Below are 25410 nucleotides of genomic sequence, written 5' to 3' on the forward strand. Positions count from 1 at the left end.
TATTTAAATGTGTATGAGTGTGCCATTTTGCATGCATAGGACAAAAATTGAGTGAGTGAGAAGCTGGATATCTGCTCTGAGATTCATTCTCTCATCTTAAGTTCTTTGAAGAATATGAATATTGAAAAGTATACTTTCATCCTTTGGCTTGAGTATGTTTTAATGTTAAAGAATGCTCTATAAACAGAGGTTCAAACTTCACTATATTGGATTGGGAATATAATGGCCCCTGCAAATTTTTATAGTTTGGAAGTAAAGACATGGTTCTTTTTCACCTGAAAAAGAAAAGCAGTTACTACTTTGTATCATGAGATGTCAATTCCTATGATTTCCTTTAAAAAAAAAAAAAAAAAAAAACCCCAAAAAACCTTTTCTTGAAATAGTATATTTTTCCCTTAATAATTGTAGGGTAGGAGGAAGCTTCATCAAATGTGCAAAACTGTACAGTGGTATAAAAGCTGAAATTACAAATTGAACTTACTCTTTATGGCAGTTTTCCTAAGTGCCTTTGTTGATCTGAAAATTTGTTCTAAAAAATTTGCTAAGAGCCCACATAATTATTAACCATCTCCTATGGTGGTCCATTCTCTGCAAGAAGGATCAATCTTTTCTTTCATTTTATGCCATATTAGAAATAAATCTGTGAAGTGATATTAATAGTATGACTCAATGCATTTAAAAAAATTATCAAGCTTGGGTGAAAATTATTTTTCCATCATCAAGCTGAAATATATGTGACTTTCTCAAAAGGATGTAATTTGTTAGCTGGCCTAACATTACATTTTCAGAAGGTTTGTGTTGTAATGGAAAGAATATAGTATTTGACAAAACCTTACTTCTCTCTGCATTTGTTAGTTATGTGTCCTTGGCCCAATTGCTTATACTTTTTTGCCTGTAAGATGAAGAAAATATTGTCTGCCCTGACTATTGTTAGCATTAAATGAGCTATAAATAACATATTGTATAATACATAATAACATTAATAAAACATTAAAGATATGTATTTTAACTTAGGTAATATATATATACTCTTATTCTCCTCTTTTTAAAAAATTTACATCTCATTCTGACCTGAAATTTGTAATACATGTTGTTATTAATGATCGATACTCTATATTTTAAATAGTTAAAGGAAAGCTAATTAGCTAATGTTTATGCTTTTTTAAACCACCAAGACATTCATGTAATTAGATAACCATGATCATAGACTGAGAATATTGAAAGAATGACTGTCAGTTGCTTTATTCATTAAAAAAGTGATATGCTCTGTTTTAGTTTTTAAAAATGAAAGTGGGACTTCCCATTGTGGCTCAGCAGAAATGAATCCGACTAGGAACCATGAGGTTGTGGGTTCGATCCCTGGCCTCGCTTGGTGGGTTAAAGGATCCAGCGTTGCTGTGAGCTGTGTTGTAGGTCGCAGACATGTCTCAGATCTGATGTGGCTGTGGTTGTGGCGTAGGCCAGCAGTTGTAGCTCGGATTGGATCTCTAGCCTGGGAACCTCCATATGCTGCGGGTGTGGCCTTAAAAAAATAAAATAAAAATAAAAATGCTTCCATGCAATTTTAAACCTTAAGAAAGCATTTAAAGGAATATTTTACCTGTTGATACTGACCTCACATCCAGAAATAAAGGGATAAAAAGCCAGATTAGATTTCACAGACATCAAACATCACCTATAGTTTTCACTAGGAATCTGTTCTGAATGTAAGTTATGTAGCCAGTTTATATAGTTTCAGCAATCTGCTTAGCTGGTTATCCAGCCATTGAAGATTAGAAGCAGCAAAGTAGAAGAGAGGAGCCTGCTTGAATCAGATATACTAAGAAAATAAGTAGCAGTAAGGGAAGAATATGAAAACTAAAAGAACAAATACCAGAGAGCACTATTTGTGTAAGGATAAATAGACACATGTACCCAAAGAAATCCTGAGTTTGCCACTTTATTACTGTCCAGAACTATATACTTTTGCCCATGTATTATGGAAATGTTAAATATATTTGAAAAAATATAACAAATTGAGAGATATTTCTTAAAATGATAGAAACTAGATGTTATGTTGAAAGAAATCCTGTCCATTTAGAATATTAATGATTAGTGATTTCTCACTGCCATAAGTAACTGTTAGCTTATACTATAAAAATTATATATCATATTTTACTTTAAACCTTGGTTTTTGCCTATTGCAACATTAATTGGCACTTCCATTTTCTAAGTTCTTTTTGAGGCTGAAAATGTTGCTTATAAGTGGTCCTAGAATTATTAATTTTCTACTAGATTTTTCATATTAATTTTTCATTTTTAGATATTTTGCTGGTACTCAACCATATTTCTTTTTTTTAATTGTTATTTACCCCAACACAATTTTTTTTCCACTGTACAGCATGGGGACCCAGTTACGCATACATGTATACATAAATTTTTCTCCCATTGTCATGCTTCACTGTAAGTATCTAGACAGAGCTCTCAGTGCTATGCAGCAGGATCTCATTGTTAATCCATTCCAAAAGCAATAGTTTACATCCCAAGCTCCCAACCCATCCCACTTCCTCCCCTCTCCCCAGGCAACCACAAGTCTATTCTCCAAGTCCATGATTTTCTTTTCTGTGGAAACATTCATTTGTTCTGTATTGTAGATACCAGGTATAAGTGATATCATATGGTATTTGTCTTTCTCTTTATGATTTACTTCACTCAGTATGAGAGTCTCTAGTTCCATCCATGTTGCTGCAAATGGCATGCTACAGTTGAGTAGTATTCCATTGTGTATATATACCACATCTTCCTAATCTAGTCATCTGTCGATGGACATTTGGGTTGTTTCCATGTCTTGGCTATTGTGAATAGTGCTGCAATGAACATGTGGGTGCATGTGTCTTTTTCAAGGAAAGTTTTGTCCGGATATATACCCAAGAGTGGGATTGCTGGGTCATATGGTAGTTCTATGTATAGATTTCTAAGGTACCTCCATACCGTTCTCCATAGTGGCTGTACCAGCTTACATTCCCACCAACAGTGCAGGAGGGTTCCCTTTTCTCCACACACTGCCCAGCCTTTGTTATTTGTGGACTTATTAATGATGGCATTCTGACTGGTGTGAGGTGGTATCTCATGGTAGTTTTGATTTGCATTTCTCTGATAATCAGTGATATTGAGCATTTTTTCATGTGCTTATTGGCCATCTGTACATCTTCCTTGGAGAACAGTCTATTCAGGTCTTTTGCCCATTTTTTGGTTGAGTGATTGGCTTTTTTGCTGCTGAGTTGTGTAAGTTGCTTGTATATTTTAGAGATTAAGCCCTTGTCAGTTGCATCATTAGACACTATTTTCTCCTGTTCTGTAAGTTGTCTTTTTGTTTTCTTTTTGGTTTCCATTGCTGTGCAAAAGCTTGTCAGTTTAATTAGGTCCTATTGGTTTATTTTTGCTTTGATTTCTGTTCCTTTGGGAGACTGGCCTGAGAAAACGTTTGTAAGGTTGATGTCAGAGAATGTTTTGCCTATGTTCTCTTCCAGGAGTCTGATGGTGCCTTGTCTTATATTTAAGTCTTTCAGCCATTTTGAGTTTATCTTAATGCATGGTGTGAGGGTGTGTTCTAGTTTCATTGATTTGCCTGAAGCTGTCCAGGTTTCCCAGCAATGCTTGCTGAATAGACTGTCTTTTTCCCATTTTATGTTCTTGCCTCTTTTGTCAAAGATTAATTGACCATAAGTGTCAGGGTTTATTTCTGGGTTCTCTCTTCTGTTCCATTGGTCTGTCTGTCTGTTTTGATACCAGTACCACACTGTCTTGATGACTGTGGATTTGTAATATTGCTTGAAGTCCGGGAGAGTTATGTCAACCAAATTTCTGACACTGCTAATTCCTAAAGAATTATATATTTGCATTCTTATCATAAGATACTGAGTTATGTTTTTAGTAGTAGTGTAAACTGATGAATTTTCTTACATGCAAACAAATTGTTTGCTAATTTTCATTATACTTGACAGTTGGAACTCGGGGGATCAGATCATTAGTATATGCCCATTATTCCAAACTTGACTCATTGTGGTTGAAATAGGTGTCAGGTATCTAAAAAATTTCAAGCTGTATTTTACACTACAGTAGAAAGTATTCCTTTTTTCCCTTCTTTTATTCTCTTAGGTTACATTTTTTGAGTTTTAAATTCTTTTCTATCCTAGGAATAAAAGAAAAACATTGAGCTATTTATTATTTTTCCTATTTCTCAGAGCTTGCTTATTTATTTATTTTGGCTTTTTTGGCCACACCCTCAGCATGTGGCAGTTCCCAGGCCAGGAATCAAACCTGTGCCACAGCAGCATCCAAAGCCTCTGCAGTGACAATTCTAGATCTTTAACTGCTGCACCACAAAAGAACTCCCCTCAAAGCTCCTTTTAAGGGAGTTCCTGTCATGGCGCAGCAGAGATGAATCCAACTAGGAACCATGAGGTTGCTGGTTCGATCCCTGGCCTCGTTCAGTGGGTTAAGGATCTGGCGTTGCTGTGAGCCGTGGTGTAGGTCGCAGATGTGGCTCAGATCCCACCTTGCTGTGGGTGTGGTGAAGGCCAGCGGCAACAGATCCAATTAGACCTCTAGCCTGGGAACTTCCATATGCCGCAGGTGCAGCCCTAAAAAGACCAAAAAAAAAAAAGCTTCTTTTAAAACCAAGTATTCTTTTTATTGACATTATAATTTGTGACTTATTCTAGTTTTTAAAATAATGTCCCAAAATAGATCTCATTTTTACATACATTGACTCATATTAAGATCCTAAAGAAGTTTAACTGGTTTTATAGACCTTCTATAGGCAAAAAGGTCTTAAAATCAATCATGTTTTCAGTATTTAGACAAGAAAATTAGACTCAAGAGTTATTTATTTATTTAAATAATGCTTCTTGAGCATCTGCAGTATGCCAGGCGCTCTTCTAGACACTGAGGATACAGTAGTGAACATGCCAGACAAGGTCTCTTTTATACTTTATTTTTTGTTTGTTTATCCTGGTATTGTACTGAAATTTTCTCCGTAGTAAGTAATTTTGTTTCATATTCTTTCTATAATATTCTGTTTATTTTCTCTATAGTATCTGCATGAACTAGAATAAGAACTCCATGCAAGTGGGTTTGTCTGGTCTTTGATATATCAAGAATAACACAACATTTAGTGGGGAATCAGTAGATTTTTGTCAATGAATGCATTGAATTAAATAAGGCCATATGGTATCCCAAAAGCCAAGTGAAGTGACTTTAGAACAGAATAGATAACTATGTCAAATGCTGCTGAAGGGTCAGACAATGTAGAAACATGAAAATTGGGTTTACCAAGGTATGGCTGTGAGGAGTGGTTTCAGTGGAGTGGTGAGACAAAGGCTGTATTGGAATAGAGTCAAGAAAAAAGGAATAGGTGGTAAGGAAGTAGAAAATATATCATCCAAGGAGATTTGGGGGATGAGGAAACTGAGCCGTAACTAGAGGAGGGGGTATGTGGTCAGGGAGGGCTTTGAAATATTTTTCATTTATTATAAAAATTTCAAGAGTTACAGTTGTAGCTCAGCAGGTTAAGGACCTGATGTTGTCTCTCTGAGGATGTTGGTTTGATCCCTGGACCCCCTCAGTGGGTTAAGGACCTGGTGTTGCCACAGGCTGTGGTGTAGGATGCAGATAAGGCTTGGATCCAGTGTTGCCTTGGCTGTCCTGTAGGCTGCACTTGGCGGCCCTGATTCAGCCTCTGGCCCAGGAACTTTTATATGACAAAGGTGCAGCTGTAAGAAGAAAAAAAATGTTCATACATACATAGCAGAATGAACCTCCTTATAACCTTAATATTTATCCATATTAAAATTTTGGCATACCTAATTCATATGCTCACTTTTTTTGTGGTTGTTGCAAAATTATTTTGAAGCAAGTCCTAGGCATTTTAGCTGTATATACTTCAGCATGCATCTGAGAGAGAGAGAGAAAGAGAAGAGGCATTTTCTTACACAATCTGAGAAAAAAGTCATTTTTTTTTACACAATCTGATGCCATAACCTTATCTATTAAAATTAACAGTAATTCTTTGATATATCTAGTACCCAGTTCTTAAGAGATTGCCACAGTTATGTTTAAAATAGAAGTTGTTCAAATTTGGATCCAGTCAAATTCTAATTCACATTTGATCATTGTATCTCTTCAGGCTCTTTAAGTGTAAAGAAGAATCTTTCCTATATTGATGAATCTAGATTAATTGCCCTGTAGATTATCTTACATCCCTGACTTCTGTCTTTGCTTTCTTGTGGTGTCACTTAATTTCTCTGTTTTCAGTATTATTTGTAAAATGAAATGTTATGCTAATGTTTAATTGGATTTAGGTTCAGCGCTTTTGGGATACTTTCTAGTTGGTGCCCTCTGCTACCTCATATTGCATCACGTCGAGACATATGTTTGATTTTCACACTCTTACTTATGCTAATGTTGATCAGTGATGTCAGTTGCTGACTGCCTGATGTTACCACCGAAATTTTACCATTAATCTTCTGTCTTTGGTTTTATGATCTTTGCCTAAATCAGTTACTTAATTTGCTTTTCCAAAGGATAATTTTCTATTTCTGTCATAAAGGAAAAATCTGTAACAATTGAAGAAATTATAGCATGTTTTTCTGTTGATTTAAATGATCTAATAGAAAAGGAAAAATTATGATCCCTGGACAAACTGGATTTGGAAGTTTAAAAGGGGATGGGATCCACTGCACAGGTGAAAGAATGCCTTAAGTAGGAGCAGGAACAGTTTAAGTGACTTGTCCAAGGTTACAGTAGCACAGAATGAGTATATTTTATTAAAGTTATATCAGAATTTTGCTGTGGAATCTGATAATTGTACCTAATTCTAGAAAAATGCTTATTCAGTTTATGATATTGCATGTGAAATAGACATTTCAAATTTCACTGCCTATGTTTGACCCAACTTGTTAGAGTTTTTCTAATTTCTCCCTTAAAAGTACAAATTTAAATTAATGGTGTCTTAAACAGCTGTATCTTTACATTATAAAAAATACAAGCATGTACTTTTATGTAATTTTCCAGCTTTTTTGCTAGTCTCTTGCAAAGAGAAGTAAATGCTACTGTTAAACAAATAAAATGATAAATAACTGGTAGTTTAGTTTAGACACTAATGGATCCTAAAAGCATGTAAAATGACAAAAACTGCAACTTTTATGATTTATAGGCTCATTTTTGTAACACAGTTTGGTCATATACCTGACAGTCTTCCTTCTTTGTGACTTTCTCCTAAAAATTATAGTTTTGTGTTACCTGAGGGAAAAGGCCATTATAGTTCAATGGAAGAATATGACAGCATCTCTTCTGAGGATTGCAGCAATTCCCATAAGTTGAATTACAGTTTCCCTTTTTCTTACCATTTTTTGTATATTAGTTCTAATGGTAGTGATATTATTTAATCTCCTAGGAATATTTACTACAGCTTTGGACCTCTAAACCATCTCCAAATTGTCTCATATGTGCTATGTGAAATTTAGTTTTAGACAATCCTATTTCTTTATGGCTCAGTGATTTCCATTTACTGCCTGTTAGTCTATACAGTCTGAAGAGTATTGAGGTTACTGTGTTGTCTGACCCATATGTATCTATTGAATTGGCATTTTAAAAGCAATATGTATAGTTCCTTTACTTAGTGCCATATTTTATTTTTAAAAAAATTCTGTTGAGGTTTGACTGATTTCCTTTCCTATCTTGATGTCCCCAAAAGAGCACACTGTTGTTGTCTCCAAAAGCAGGAATCTGCTTTGTTTTGCCTTCTGATTTAGATGAGAACACTTTACATGAGCTACATTGATCAGTTCTCATTCTTTCTAGTCATTTATTGGACAATTAATACAACCTTGTAAAGACTCCCTAGGGATGTCCCTATAAACTAGATCATTTTACCCAAGAATAGAAGCAGAGATACATCAGAATAGACAAGGATGAGAAAAGCTGATTAGGAGAAACAGAAAATATTCAGCTTTCAAACTCATGCCATGATTTTCAGACTCTCTCCACCCATATTTCAAAAGACATCCTCGCTGTCTATTGAAATATTTTGTACAAATTAGGAAATGCAGCTTTTCATAAACCTGCATCTTCATTGTTTAAAACAGGAATATTTAATTTAGGTATATTCATATATATTATTTAATTTCTGCTCCAAATTCTTGTGATCGTAAGTCTCTTTTCTAATGGTAAGAATGGTAATCTTTTACTATTCTTTTAAAAATTTAAGACTACTAGAAAAATGATTTATATGGCAGTTAATTCTTAAAGCAGTATAAATGCCCTGGAATTTTTTTTTTTTTTTTGTCTTTTTGCCATTTCTTGGGCCGCTCCTACGGCATATGGGAGGTTCCCAGGCTAGGGGTCTAATCGGAGCTGTAGCCTCCAGCCTACGCCAGAGCTACAGCAACGCGGGATCCGAGCCGCGTCTGTGACCTACACCACAGCTCACGGCAACGCCGGATCCTCAACCCACTGAGCAAGGGCAGGGATCGAACCCGCAACCTCATGGTTCCTACTCGGATTCGTTAACCACTGCGCCACGACGGGAACTCCCTGCAATTTTTTTAATGTGTGTAGTTTTACACTTTTCTCCTTCAAAATGCACTTTAAGAATATTTTGTAGAATGGCTTAGAATTTTGAAACTGTAGCACAAAAAGGAAATGTTTTAAATACTTGAAAGTTTTCATATTGGTTAAAAATATTTTGTAAAGTGAAAACCATTCTTTTGACTTGTTAATAAGTGTTTAGTTAAGGAATACTTACTTCTGAAAAGTTTATAGGTTTATTGTGTTGGACTGCTGAGTAGAAGATTACAGTTTAATATCAGGCTGCTGCAGTGAGGCTCAAAATAGTCTGAAAAACCAATCATTTATTTTTATTGCCTTCAGATATACCTATGAAGTATAAAATGGGTTTTCATTTCATTTTCATAAAGTTTCATTTTAGTCATGTCTCACATCATATGTCTACATTTTGTTCATTAGATTTGAAGTAAATACTATTAATATCTTTATCAATTATTCATGAATTTCAAATTAAAATAGTTTAATTTTTTAATTATGATACTCTATCTTATTAAAATTGCATAATCAATAAAGGCAGCGTTGATTCATTTATCCAATAAATATTTATCATTACCTATTATGTGCCAAGGACTGCTCTAAGCTTTGGGGAAACTACACCACAAAACAGAATAGACTAATTCAGTGTCCTCTTAGAGCTTGCCTTCTAAGAGAAAAATTAAAAAATAAACAAATATAAAATGTCAGATGGCATTGTTGCTGTGATTAAAAGAAGAACTGGTTAAGTGAATGAAGGGTGCTAAAAATTCAGAAATTTACCTACTAGGTAAACTTTCTAAGATCCCTTTTCACCAATGTAAAAATGCTCTTTTTACTATAGACCATCCATGTGTGCCTTCTATGTGGATACTTCCATTATGTTTCGTATTATAATATCCTCTAATTGTCTGCCTTAATGCCTATTTTTCACTCCTAAGAGTATGCTCTTTAAAAGCTGGATGCATAAATCTTTATCTGTGTATTGCCAGTTTCTAACCCTAAGTTCTTTTATAAGTGCTCAGTAAGTATTGGTTATGTCAGTAAATGAATGATACATTCAAAACTTCTAAAGATTTCTGGCTCTGCTGGCCCTTTTTGAGAGTCTACATTTTACATTATTTTATTGGCATTAGTATATCATCCTTTTTATAGCTTTTTGAAAAAAATATAAAGTAAAAAGGGAAGTTTTCTGAAAATTAATCTTTTATTCACAGGTACTACTGAACGAGTGTGCTTGATCCAGGGAACAGTTGAAGCACTGAATGCAGTTCATGGATTCATTGCAGAAAAAATTCGGGAAATGCCCCAAAATGTGGCCAAGACAGAACCAGTCAGCATTCTACAACCCCAGACCACCGTTAACCCAGATCGCATCAAACAAGTGAGTGTTTAGTTGGGAAATCAAAGACAAAAATCCGCAGTGTAGTATGAATTCCATATTAAAGAAGCTGTATTTTTTAGCATATGAAATTTTTTTCCATAAGAATATTTAAAACATAAGAGTGTTGTCATATATTTATTTAAAGACTATCAGAGTCTCTTTAATTGATCAGTTGATTTATTGATTGATTGAATTTCTCATTTATTAGTGTTATACTGAGGAGCAATTATGTGACTCATTTCTTTTGTGGTGCCCTTTAAAAAAATTAGAAACAAATTTGATCATTTTGTAGGAATTTAATCTATTTAAAATTATATCACTTTTAAAATAAAGTGTAAAAATTAAAACAATATTCTCATTCTCAAAATTCCTAACAGCATATTTTTAGTAATATTTTTAGTCTTCAGTGTAGGTATTATGCATAACTCCTGTTTTGTTAATTTAATTGTCATGTTCAGCATTTTTTTAGTCAACAAATATGTATAAGTAAATTTTTGTATCTAGCAAACAGTCCTTTGTTACAAATCAGCTGTTATGTTCTGTATAAGTTGTGTAGTATTTATATATATGCCATAAAGGGCCACTGTTCATTTTTAATGTGTGGGCTTTTCTGTAAAAAAATTTTATTTGAGAAAAGACAATGTGAGTTTTTAAGGCTGAATAATGGCTGACATAATGTCAGAGAAAAATGACATTCTTTAATATTAAATATGGTGGATTCATCCCCTTAATCACTTTTAAATCATCAAATTTATTTGATGCTTTGTGTTTATGATTGTTTCTGCATTTGCCCTTTTATAACTAGCTTCTTATTTTGTGATGTTATCAATAGACTGTTTCAAAAGAAATGTATTATTCATTAATTCTCAGAGTATTTAAGTTACAGAATATTTATGTTCATTGTAATAAATTTGAAAGTAGCTCAAAATCTTATTAATTTCATGTTTCTGAATTGAAAAAATATTTTACATCAGACATTGTTATGAAATATAATTCATTTATATACATATATAAATATAAGACTATTTGGTCAAATGCAGATGTAGAAATTAATAATTAGGTAATATATTATCAAATTATAGGCTAATATTCAATGTTCTTTTGATTATCATTTTAAAAAGTCCTTCCATGTTTAAATCATGAGTAGGTGACTATTATTCCATATAAAACCATTTCTTTTAAACTCTTTGTCAGTGTCAAAATGGTTCAGTTTATAACCTTTTATAACTTTTCAAGGAAGTACCTTTTAATTTATACACAGCAGAATGTAAATATTTTAAAGTTCTAAACATCAGTAGATATTTTTATTCTTCACAGACCTTTCAATTTTGAAGTTTTTATTTATGCTAAGTGAATATAGAAAATGATTTAAAAACTGATGCCTTGGAAGTAGTACAATGACTTTATATAAATTCAAAAAGTATGAGTTTAAAGACCTCTTAGTTAAAATCACCTGGGGCTAAGAATTTGCAGAATTGGTACTAAAGTGTAGGGTCTATTGATTTTTCTGCCTTAATCCAGCCTATTACTTCTCCTTTTTCTTTTGTAACTTGTAAGTTCAAACATTTAGGAATATCAGTGAATACCTTGATTTTTTTTTTTAAGGTAAAACATAAAATATTCTTAGAGTACTATACTAGATCATTGACAATACATTCAGGACAATGATATGAATGAATATTTATTATTTTTAGAATATATATACCTAGTTCCATCAAATAACAGTCTATGAGTCATTGTTAAAAATGTTAATTTGTCTATGGCAATATGAGATTTATAGGTTGTCATATATCCAGTGGCAGTACAGATTTATGAAAACTAGTATTTTAAAATATCTGATTCATTTCTATTTTTATTTGACTTGTTCAGATAATGTTTTCTAAATTCAAGATAATTGGTGAAAAAAAAGTGATTGAATTTTGTGTATTTGCCTTCATTTGTAAGCTTTGTAGATATTCATGAAATTAAAATTGTTATTAATATTTCATAATCATAATGTGAAATAGAGTATAATTTTAAAATTTTTATTGAAAGTACATTAAATATAATAGGGCAATATATTTAATACTTAAAGTTTCTTGTAAGTAAAATATTTGAAAAATTTACTTGAAAAAATCCAGAGGAGAGATGAGCATATTTCCAAGATACTGTAGTTCAGCAGAGTTATTTATGTTCTAAATTTGGGGTTCTCTAACTTTCTAGGGATCCTCTTCTACAGTATAATACTTTTTTTGGATCATTGTCTAAATAGTCAAGTATAAATTTAAATTACCATGATTTTATTTCTGAAAAATTATGTTGGTAATCCAGTAGAAAATAATTACATCTAAAATAAATCATTTAATACTAGAACAGATTAAAAATATATTTTATGTAATGTTTATATATGATTTATATTTTAGTACATAGAATCATAATAAAATTTCTTTAAAATGGTAGTCTTTCCCTTAGCTAATAACATTTACATTCCCTTTGGGCCTCAGTCTTAAAGGTAGTCTTTAAAATAATTTCTTTAAAGCATTTTTTTAGCTTTTTCTTCTAGTTACAGTTACACAGAGTAAAATAGAGTTTTAAAAATTACTGGAGCTGGAAAATGTAATTTCTTCATAGAAATGAATTAATGTTGGATATATAATAACAAACATTAAGGAAATTTTATTCTCTTAATGTTTGTTACTACATATTTACTGTTTATTGTTTTTATGGTTAATTTAAGATTTTGCTTACTAAAGAATAATTTCTGTGTAACTTGGACTTAAAATAGGAAGTCAGAGTTAGTTTTAAACAAATAAAAATTTATAACTTTTAGAGTTCCTTAGTGGCTTAGAAGGTTAAGGATCCAGCATTGTTACTGCAGTGGCTCTCGTTACTGCTGTGGTAGGGGTTTGATCCCTGGCCCAGGAAATTCTGCATGCTGTGACCAAAAAAAAAAAAAAAAAAAAAAAAAAAGGATAATTTTATACCATATATTATGACTTTTATAAAATATTAATCTCTGAATTATGTAATCTAGATAACAATTGGTTATTGACTAAATTGCAAATTGCAGGAACCATAATATATTCCTCAACTGAAACATCATTGACTGAATTCTTAACCAAGTGTAATTTCTTAGGAAAGTAGTACATACTGGTCTCACAAGTCTTTCATATATAATGATGAAATCTAGCATGACAGCCTTACATCCAACTTTAGCTATTAGATGTTGTGAACTATTCTGTTCTTTATTCTCAAATGTGCTTTTTTGTTTGTTTTATTTAAATCAAATATTTATTTGCTAATATAGAGGGACTCCAATGTTTTATGTATTCACAATGACAATAATAATAATATTTATTGAATAATAAAAGTATATAACCTCTGTTCTATAGCCTAAATATTAGATTATCATAAGGTGCATAATACCACTGTGCTTGTTTCACAAGTCAGTGTACTGAGGAACAGATATGCAGCAAGAGCCAATAAACCAAAATTAAACATATTAATTGCAACGTAAGAACATTCTATGTCTTATTTTCAGGACACACAAATGGCAGAGACATTCAATGATCTTTATTGACTGAAACTTTGAACTCATTCCTGGAGCATGTCTTAGCCCAGATTTTTTGGTATACATATTTTCATTTCTACCTTTTATGTTCTGAATTTTGTATTTTTTACTTTTTTTTTCCTCATGGGATTTTTGAAATTCTTCCTCTTGTAAGTCCCTCAAATCCCCCTCAAAGTATTGTTGTTTATACCTTATGAGTCAATATAATGAACTCCAAAACATGATAGAAACAACATATCAATAGTATTAATAGCATTTGTCTATTACACAATTTCAACATCTCTTTCTTTTTTGACTCAAATGTATTTTTTCAAATGTATTTTTTTAAAAGAGCTACATTAAGAAGTGGTTAAAGACACTTAAATCATTTGATTCTATTTCTAAAATGGTGAGGAAAGAATAAAAATAAAAATTTTTTTTAAATAAAATTTAAAAAATTAAGATACGAAAAATTTCATTTAGCTCAAAGAATTTTACTTTCATTGTGAAAAATTGGCAAAATTAGCACATAATTTATTCATTATTCATTCAATCATAAATGTATTGAATGCCTTCATAGCAAATTGTGAAATATATTAAATTGTAGTCCTTGCTCTGTCAAACTAGTTTGTGAGAGATAATAAATGTTTAAAATAACTAATAAAAGTATAATACTGTATTTACTCACCAAAACTACAATATAAACAATGTGCTATAAAAGTTCAGAGGAGTGTGAAAGAAATGTAGGCTAGAGTAACATTTGGTCTTGTGAAATAGGTGAAAACTTGAATCAGACCTTGAAGATTGTACAGAAATTGCCTAATTAGAGGATAAAAAAGAAGAAAAAGTTATTTTAGGCATATGATGCAATATGGGTTTGAGGAAAAAGATATCATAATTGTTGAATAATAAAGAGATTTTCTTGAAGTGGATGTGGGTGTTGTAGTCTAGAGAAAATAATGTTACATGAAGTTGGGTGGAACCGGGTGGCAGAGAGTCTTGGATGTCTGGCCAAGGGGCATCCTATAGGCTATGGATTCTTCCTAATATTTCCCAAAAGAGCCCTTTTAATTTCCCTGGAAAGTTGTGGGGGAAGAAAAAAAGGAGGTCCCTTTACCCTTTGTTTGCTTCCATGATAAAAATCCACACAGATTCTTAGAGTATTTGTAGGAACAGCTATTGGTAGGAGAAAAAAAGGCTTATGATAACTACTATGTGACCTACTATGCAGATCTTTAGATATGAAGGTTTATAAGATTTTTTAAAAAACTTCTTTTAAGTAATACTAGCAAACCCAGAAGATGTTAATCTTGGTCAGGAAAAAAAAAATTGTGGTAGAGAATGAAGGATCAGTAATAGTGGCAAAAATGCTATATAGCGCTTATTCTGTTTCTATGCTAGCAGTTGTGCCATGCACTTCGCATGTGTTATCACCTTTCAGCCATCCTCACAAAATTCCTCTGAGGCACATAATAGAGCACTGAGTCCATGTTTTACTTATAGAAGCTGATGCTTGGAGGAATTGAGTAACTTACCCAGGGATATGTAACTGGTAATTGATCTTAACACTGAACTATATGGCCTCAAAGTTTGAGTAATGCTGATAAAACAAAATCCAATACATTTCTCTCTTCTGGTACTTTTCAGAGTCTTGAATAAGCATTTCCAAGAAGAGAACCTCATTGGAAATAGAAAGTTTTATTTCAGGGTGAAGTTAAGAGACTAGGCAATATTTTGGGAACAAGATGAAGAACATAATCTCCTTTGGTGGTTTAGACAAATGCTTAAAATTGAAAGATATTTCAAAGTGGAATCTTTAAGACTTTGAGACATTTGATTCTATTTCTAAAATGGTGAGGAAAGAATAAAAAGTGACTATATATGGTTTTGAGCCTAGCAAAATACTGAATTCTAGAAAGCATCTAGTGAATTTTAGTCAGGCACCTATTTGAGGTAATATTTTTTGTATATTTGTTTCAGGAAAGTTGAATAAATTATAGGTAGATTTTTTTTCCTTGAAGTAGTCTTTGACTGAAGCATAAGTGAGAATTTAAAACTGAAAATATAGATCCTTAATCGCAGTACAGGTGATAATTTCACTAACACCTTCACTGTAGGAGAGAAAAAAAGCAAACAAATGAGATAAAGAATCAGTTACTAAAAAAAAAAGTCAGAAGCTTTATAGTATGGTGGTTAAGTGAAACAGAGCTGACAGGGTTCATCCTAGCTCTTTAATTTACCAGTTGTAAACATTTGGACAAGCTGTTTTGCTTCAGTGTATCTCAGCATCTTACCTATAACATGGGGAAAGTAATAATCATCTATTTCCTAAGGATATTTTGAGTATTAACTGAGTAGATCTATGCCTGGTGCTTAGAAGTACTCCTTATTTATTAAGCATAAAAATAAAAAGGAAATTAGTAATACTCCCTGTAAGAAAATAAGGGAAGTATAAGGAAAGAGGGTAAAAAGATCATATAGCCAAAGAAGAATTTGAGGGTAACTATTTTTTGATGGGAAATCACTGAAGATTTAAAAAGTTAGTTTCAATTGTATACTGAGATCAGAGTCATTATTTCTTAGCAATATTATTTCGTAAAGATAAAGAGCTTGGTTAGGTAAAAAAAAAAAATGATGTGAAATGTGGAAACTGCTGACTTGAAATTTGGAGTATAAAGGATAAAAATATAAGTTAGATAAGAGACTCACATAACCCCTGCAACTCAAGAGTGAATGGCTTGTGTTAAAGAATAAAAAGAATCTTGAAATTGTAGATGCAATATACAGATAAGATTATTAAAGGGAACAAAATGACATAGGAGTGATGGAAAGATAACAGTCTAGGGTGTTAAGGTCCTAACCCATGAAGAGTAGGAAGTCTGAGTGGGAGATCACGATTTTGTCTACAGTGAAAAGAATGAGAATATGGGGGGGGGGGGGGGAGTGGCTTTAAAAGCCGAAGAGGTTGAAATAGTCATTTGTAGATAAGTAGGCTTATTTTTGAAAATTATGATTTCTTTCAAGTGATTAAAAACTATCAATTGAAAGGTAGATAATACACATGGGATTCAATGGTTGGAGAGAAGGATAAAGATTAGAATAGCAATTATGAGGAAAGCAAGCTATGGAGTAGTAATCAATTGGAAAAGACCTTTTAGAAATTGAACATGAGTTTGTATTAGGGCTTTGCGGTTCCATATATTTCAAACAAGAAGGGTAGGATACTTGTCAGGATGTGAAACTAGAGGTGACAATTACATATTTAAATAGTTTATTAATTTTTTTGTAGAGCAGTATTCATATTTATTTAATAGAACTCAAAGCAGAGGTTTGGGAAGATGATTACTTGAGTAATGTCACTCAATTAGCTATAATAGATTCCAAATTACATTTGAAATTTGTCATTCATTGCTATTTTGCTATGCATATAATAGACCTCGACAGTCTGTTACTGTAGATTTGCTTGAAGGTAAGTTTATTTATTATGGGGTTTATTTATAATTATATTCTAAAACTGTCACTTGTTAACAAGAATCCATTTCATAGTTTGTAATCACTTTTTAGTTCTTATTTTCCAAAAACCTAGTAAAATTTACTTTTGATTGACTATTAACAAATCCTGAATTTTTTTTTTAAGAAAGCTACTTTATATTCCAAAGGATCCACTATTTTAAAATTATAAACTACTTCAAAATTTTTTGCAGTAATTTAGCCTTCGACATTTAAGGCAGAATTCTTAAATAGACATTCATGCTATAAATAAAAATGTTATACTTTTATATTTAAAGATAAAATTCTGGAGTTCCCGTCGTGGCGCAGTGGTTAACGAATCCGACTAGGAACCATGAGGTTGCGGGTTCGATCCCTGCCTTTGCTCGGTGGGTCAAGGTACCGGCGTTGCTATGAGCTGTGGTGTAGGTCGCAGACGCGGCTCGGATCCTGCGTTGCTGTGGCTCTGGCGTAGGCTGGCAGCTACAGCTCCGATTAGACCCCTAGCCTGGGAACCTCCATATGCCGCAGGAGCGGCCCAAGAAATGGCAAAAAGACAAAAAAAAAAAAACAAAAAAAAAAACCCAAAAAATAAAGATAAAATTCTGTGAAAAAATACCTGTGTGCTTCATAATCACTATCTGATAAGTATACAAAGAGTTTTTAACAGTATATATCCTTTTTAAATGTTATTTATACAAATATTTTAATATATTATTGCTATATAGATATTTATTTACTTACACCGTCAAGATATATATCAGAAATTTTACTGAATGATTTTTTCTTGAAACCACTTAAACTTTCAGTCTGCATAGTAAATAGGAATAAATGTATTTATAGGATACCAGAGAAACAAATATATTATACATTGAAGTGTTTCTTATGAATTTTTCTGTTCTGTTTGTGTGGTTGAGAATAACCATCAAAGCTATTTTTTAATCTAATTAATAGACTCTTTCAAAGTAATGGCCTTACTTTAACGTATTCGCAGTTCTCATATATTAGAACAATTTTTACAACTAATATTTTAAAAAACAACTGAAATGCAAACTTTCTGGATTCTAGTTATTGCCATAAGTTAAATTTGTAAAGGAGGGAGGCTTTTGTGTTTGAGCATAATATATGATTAATAGATAAATAATAGATAACTCATCATGTTTTTTACTTCATTACATGTTTATTAATTTTAGGAATTTAAGCAAGAAAATATATTTAGCTACAATTTACTATGACATTTCAATAATCTTATCCCTTAAAGCTCAAATTTATATAATTTTCTCTCATTTTATTTAAAATATTAAACTTTGGGAGTTCCCGTCATGGTGCAGTGGAAATGAATCCGACTAGGAACCATGAGGTTGCAGGTTCGATCCCTGGCCTTGCTTAGTGGGTTAAGGATCCAGCGTTGCCATGAGCTGTGGTGTATGTCTCAGATGTGGCTCAGATCTGTCATTGCTGTGGCTGTGGTGTAGGCCGGCAGCTGTAGCTCCAATTAGACCCCTAGCCTGGGAACCTCCATATGCCGTGGGTGAGGCCCTAAAAAGAAAAAAAAAATTAAACTTTTACTTATCAGAATATGGTATTTAATAACAAATCCTTAGTGACTTTAAACATATTGTGTCCCAGAAATTTAGAATTATTCTTTTTATTTCTGTGAGAGAGAAACAGCATTAGAATTAAGGACAACATTGACTACAAGTTGTATAAATTATTAATATATGCCCAATATTTCATATATGAACTAAGTAAAAAGAAGGTTATTAAGTAAATTGACAGAAGTTAATATTAATCTGAGTGACCACAAATTCTGAGTCACATGATATTACTACTTTTTTCACATAGTCCTTTGCAATATTTCAAGAAAATTCATGTACCGGGCATAATGGATGTCATAATGAACTTGTGATACTTCAAATTGATTTTATCCTGATGGAAATAGAAGAGCCCAGCACACAAACCTCATGCTTCTGTAGGTCAATGAACTTGAATTCTAACCTATATTGGAATAAATGGCCCCTAGATTTATTTCACATCTATTTAGTCAGTGACCTCATAATTAACCTGTGATTACTAAAGATATCTTAACTACTCCATTGAAATATGTACAGTAGCAATTGTAACCAGAGGTGGGAAAATAAAACCTTTACTCTTCAATTCAGGGTACATAGAGTAACACAAAGTCAATAGCATATGTTTCTGCATAGAATTACATGGAAAATAAGATATTAGGATAATTATTAATTACTGAGAATGAAACTCTCTCTGGACAAATGACTTTATAAAATGAATTTATTACAAATAGCAAAAATAGAAAACAGAGGATTCAAAGTTTTTTTTTTATTTTTTATGAGGTTTTACTTCTGAATGTAGCTTCTTTCCCCTTTTAAAATATGATTTAACAAAAATCTTGGTATGACTCAACATTAAGTATAATTTTCTTCCAAGTATCTTAGGTTTTAATTTAAGAATCAGCAGAGGAGTGGACTATTTAAAACATGATCTGATGTTAGAACCAGTCTTACTTTGTTACTTGAGAACAGTGAGTTAAGCAAGAGCCTGTGAAATTTTTATCCTTTCTTTTACTCGTAAATGCTTTATTCTAACCAAATTAGAGCTTTTGAAATATTAAATGCATACATGTAACTGTATTAAGTGTTTTCATCTGCTTTTCCTGACATTGCTGAACCTTTAAAGTTATGCTTTTGCTCATATATGAGTAATTTTGATGGATATATATTAATATAAAACATAATATCTGTATGGAATTTTGCCTATACTATAAAACTACCCCATTTTATCTCTTAAGAAATATTATATATTGAGGGTGCTACTTAAGCGATGATATTTGCTGGGTAAAAATATAGCTTTTAAAAAAGATAAAATCTTAGTATCTTACACACACTTTAAGGTTATTCTGTTAGACATGAGATGTTTTAAAACTATCTTAATGAATTGTTCATCAAGTATATTATGGTTTCATATGATGTATCTTATATGTAGTATATAGTATGTATATGGTTTAGAAATGAAATGAACAACAAATTTGACTCCTAATTTTTTGTGCTTATTTTCAACACAGGCTGATGATGCTACAATCTATTATACCCCTCATCTATATAAATGTTTAGTGTTTAGCATAAATGATAAATTATTATGGCAAGTTGTTAAAATGCTGTTAGTTACTTGTTTATTAATATGAGGTTAATGTTTACATTTTCAGACGGGCTCTAAATTTATTAAAATTAATATTTTAGAAGATAATATGATATTAAGAACTCAGAACTGCAAATTTAATTGCTTTTAAGTATGGAACCCTAAATTCATGTGGAATCAACTTGTTGGTGATGTTCAACATATTAAGTAGGTGGATACTTTTATGCCAAAGTAAACCTCATTTCACCACTTCTTTCAATCCCCGACTGTATTCATTGATAGGAAAATGACTTTCAGTTTTACTCATTAAATTTCCTGAATTTTTGTTTGAGATCTCTTTTCCCCCAAGAAAACAAGAGGGAAAGAAAAGAGACTACTATTCATGAATATGGTCAGGATACCTTTAATACTCATGTGAATTTTTATCAGTCACCATCATGATTTCAAGTCATGAGTTTATTTTTACATGCTTATGCATGCATATTTACATGCATTAGTTACTTAATTGATCTTAAATCCATTAAATTTGAATGAATAGGAGAAAAATTTGTTCACAGGATTTTGTTCTCGTTCTATTACATTTTATTTTATTTTGTTTTGTTTAAATAATCAGTTTAAGGCTTATAAAGGTTGATTTGCTCCTGAACTGCTTTATTCCCAGACATTGCCATCTTCCCCAACTACCACCAAGTCCTCTCCATCTGATCCCATGACCACCTCCAGAGCTAATCAGGTACAGTATCATCCTGTCATCTACACCATACTTTTCACGGGTGATTGCCTGCATACTGGAGAAAAAGATAATGGTGGGTTAAGGATGTATTCTTTCATTCACATATGTGCACCATGGTCAGATTCCAGAAACCTGGGAAAGAAATATCAATTATTCCTGAAAATTTATATGCATTTTTAGCTTTAGATAACAAAAATATATTCAGATGGTAGACTACTAGAATTTTGGAACTTCCCCTTAAAATTACAACTTTATGGAGCTCTAGGGGTTATTTATTAAGTTGGTGTTTATACTCTCCCTTTCTGTTTCCCCCTAGGGTTCTTGGTATATAAGTTAAGAATATCATATATGTAAAAATAAATGCATAAATATGACTTATTGAGCAAAGGTGTATCTTTAAATGTGAATGCATTTTTAGTTACTTTTTATTTCAGATATGCCTTACTGTGTAACAATTTTAAACTTTCAGTGAAAAGCATTTCTAGCATTCTAAAAGTAGCTGAAAATTGGTATTTGTGATAATTTTAATGTTATTTAACAACTCAGGAAATGGTATTTCTTACAATTTAATAGTAGCATTTTATTTGCTGCAGTGGCAAACTTTGCGATTAGAAATATACCTTAGTTTGATTTGATGTTTGTTTTGGTACTGAACATTTGTAGGACATTCTTCTAAAATGTAGTTATTTTGGCACATTTCAGGAAATCATCTAAAATATTTTATGTAATACAGAGCCTTGCTGTACTTTAACATGACAAATGTTCAAAATTATATTTATTAAAATGATTAAACACGTTTTCATTTTGTCTGAGTTGAGCTTCATTTAGGTGAGAAATGTTATTTTCTTTAATATTTCTACTTTTTTACCAGTATAAGCCCTCATGGGATTATTTAAATATTAAATAAGAGCTTATTTTTAATATATTTTCGTATAGGTGGTTAATAAATTATTAACTTTGAACTATTTTTGCTAAATATATTAAATGTGGTTTTTGAATATGATCTAATATAAGGCTATCAGAATTATTTTGCTCATTTATCAATTCTAGCACTTTTGCAACCTCAAGAAAAAATTTTGAATGACTCAAAACAAAACAAAAATTTAGGCTGTTATTCTATAATAAGAGCTTGATTTTTATTTTATGCAGTCATGTTTCCTTCAAACAAAAATACTTTATAATGCTCAAATTTTAGCCCTAATAAATTTGTTAAAAAAGTGAACATCTCTAGTGATGAAACTCAGCACTTCTCTTTGAAGGTAATGGTACTACATAAAGTGAGAACCGAGCTTATATTAGTGAAGCATGAAGTTAAAAATTGTATATACATTTCACTCATACCTTATCTCCTGTATGAAGTTTAATTATATATATATAGAAAAATATTGTGAAAACAGCTGACTTTATGTTTTTAATGTTTCTTTCATACTTCATCATTCTTTTCCAAATAAAAAGAAGGCAAATGAGTATAGCAGTAATAAAAACAAAACAAATGATTCTTCACAACATAAAAAGTAAAAAATCCTGAGTCTAGAAAGAAAAACCATCTCAATAATTTTGTCTTTTGAGTTAGATTTGTATTTTCTTTCATTTTTTATGTGAATGTGCATTTTTATAAAATAATTTCTTTAAAAGGTTATTTGTTGAAATTTAATATTTTTACCCTCTAGATGTGTTACTACCTCCACCTCTGTAAAATCTAGTATTTCTATCATTTGAAATAACAAGTCGTTTGTTGTTTTATACTCTGACCACTCTTTTCAGTTACGTTTGTTAAATATATGTTGTTTATACTTTGTTTTCTTCTGTTCTCATACAAACAAGCTTGACATCTCCTGGATAACATGAGGCAAGATATAAAAGAACAAAACAAAATCCTTAAATTCACTGAAGGAATTGTAGTTATCTTTCATCTTCCTGTTATTAGTAGTTTGTAATTATTTCATTCCCTATAGTATTTCCCAGTAGATTCTATTAATGTTGTAAGAGAGAAGATAATTTGGTTTTTGTTGTTCATTCAGTCTTTAGATAGTTCACAGTTGTTTCTTGTGGATAGTCTTAATTAATTCAGCTTTACTATATTGACTTATATCTTAAGAATAACCAAGATAGAAAAATAAGTTCTAAAGTGATCATCTTAACTCTTGTACTTTAAAAGACTTTTAAATCTATAGAAATATAACTTTCATTTCTGGTTTAAGTTTACTTTATTCTTACCCAGAAATTTAGCAGATATGTCTCCAATTACATAACTGGCAGAAATGGTTTTAAAGCCAGAGAATTATTCCATTTTATATTTCAAATTATTGTTTGTATTATAGCTAGTCTGATATCCTGTTAAAAGTAACTGTAAACTTTCCATGTGACTTTTTATAAACCAGTGTAAAGCACATTTAGAAAACTATTTGTGTTATTTTCATCAATAATGGCCACATGAGTTATGACTGAGTTTTCTTTCCAGAATAAATAGTTTGTGTTATAAAATAATGTGATATAAGGAAGTAAGGGACTATTAATATTTAGAAAACCCAAAAATAAAACTCACAGAAAATACATTAATGAATAAGTATTATCTGCAACTTTAACATTTACAGCTATTTTCTGTTCTTTTAAAAATGATTATAATATTTCAGTACATGCCAAATTTTACTTTCCTACCCTCATGTTTCCACAGATCAGACTTTTTTCAGATAAGTCTGACAGACTATAACTGTAGTGTTATGGATCTGTAAGGATTTCCCCCTGGAAAACTAAAGGACTGTCATATGAGAATTCTTATAGAAAGGTGATTAAATGTCCGGACTGGAGCCAAATTGCCTATGATTAAATCCTTGCTCTGCCCCTTGCTGAATAAATTGGGCCTGTTTCCCCTTCTGTGAGATTCAGATAATAAATTCATTAACTATTCTTAGAACGGTACTATTCTAGAATGTACTATTCACCATATAAATGTTAGGGTTTTGTTTATTTAGATATTTTTTTCTAAAATTTCTTTCAAATGATAATGAAAAGTATTATTCTTTAAGATGGTAAGAAATATAGCTTAAAACGGCTTAATAAAACTGAACTTTATCCTTAAAGAAAGATTATGATACTCATATTGCTTTTTCAATGCTATGATATTTCTGTAATCAAAAGTGTATGCTTTTTAAGATAAACTACTCTACAGTTATTTTGTTCTCTAGTCAGAGTACTAAGTTACTTGTTAACTAATAAATTACTATTATTTCCCTATTAAAGAAAAGTTAGTAGGGCTAATATTTTTATAACTTACACTTCTTTGCATGCACTGCATATTGCACTGTGCAAGTTTGTCATTTTTCACACGTGGAAATTTAAATAAGAAGCAAATATAAAGATATAAATAGAATTAGATTCTTTAATTAGTTTTCAAACTTTAAAAAGATAAAAAGCCAGAATCATTTGGATTTGATCATTTCTAAGTTACCTCAATAGTAATTCAACAAAATGGTTTTGATAATCAGTCAATGGTGTCAAAAATTAAATTCCAGTCTTAATTTTAGGTTCCTGATTGTTAGCTCTCCTGGGATTCTTCTCAAAGTTCAAGAAAAGAAAAGAATAAAAAGGATAATTCAGAAATATATGCTTCATAAATATTTATTTATGTACCAGTAAATCTGAAATTATCTATCAAAATATATGAAACAAATGAAAATAGGTTAACTCATATATAGCACCCTTGCTATAGTTACAGAGAAACAAAAACAAAACTCTGGTCCCTCTTTGATTTCATGACCATAGGTCTCAAATGAACCCTTAATTCTGTCAGGCAGTCATAAGCCCAGTCATTTTTTTTTTTTTTTTTTACTCTCTAGATGACTATTTCATAAGTTCTGTTCTTTCAACCCCTGTATTAATTTTCTGTTGCTGTATAACAGATTACCACAAATTTATTTGCTTGAACAGCACACCTTTATCATTTTATAGTTTTTATGGATGAAGAGTCCTGGCACTGTTAGCTGAGTCATCTGCTTATACTCTCACAGGACAGCAATCAAAGTATTGACTGGGGTGTGGTCTCATCCAGAAGATTGACTGGAGACTAATCTGATTTAAGTTCATCATCCAGGTTGATTCAGTTTTTTGAAGCTGTATGACTGAGTATCCTGACTTCTCACTGGCTGTTGGCAAGAGGAGAAGCTCAGATTCTAGCGGCTGCTCAGGTTCCCTCTGTGTGACAATCTCTACAGGCATTTCATTTGGGCTATTTGCTTCTTGCAGAGCCAGCAAGAAAATCTCTCCAGTGTGTGCTAGCAAGATGGGATCTTATTGAACCTAAACACAGAATGATTTCTCACCTCCTTTGCCACACAATATAACTTTATCAGAGTAGTGCCATTCCATCCCTTTGCCATATTCTGTTGATTAGAATCACATCACAGTTTCCACTCACATTTAAATGGAGGGCATTTTACAAAGTATAACGCCAGGGAAGCAGAGATCTTGGGGCCACCTGAGAATTGACCCAGATAGCTCTTACTCCATCCTCGCTTCTTGCTGATGACCTTTCTTCCTATT

At 31.7% G+C, this 25410-nt stretch overlaps 1 protein-coding gene across 3 annotated transcripts in view; it reads left to right on the plus strand.

The window, feature by feature from the left end:
* NOVA1 (NOVA alternative splicing regulator 1) overlaps positions 1-25410 on the plus strand; it is a 156120-nt gene that overhangs the window by 107042 nt on the left and 23668 nt on the right. For 2 of the 3 annotated variants that reach the window (XM_021099190.1, XM_021099192.1), the window contains exons 3-4: positions 9798-9964; positions 20800-20871. In XM_021099190.1, the coding sequence (XP_020954849.1) occupies positions 9798-9964; positions 20800-20871 (239 nt within the window). The remainder of the gene's footprint in view (positions 1-9797; positions 9965-20799; positions 20872-25410) is intronic. The other variant, XM_021099191.1, reaches the window with a different exon arrangement.

Source organism: Sus scrofa, chromosome 7 (genome assembly GCF_000003025.6).
Source record: "Sus scrofa isolate TJ Tabasco breed Duroc chromosome 7, Sscrofa11.1, whole genome shotgun sequence".
Classification (NCBI taxonomy): domain Eukaryota; kingdom Metazoa; phylum Chordata; class Mammalia; order Artiodactyla; family Suidae; genus Sus; species Sus scrofa.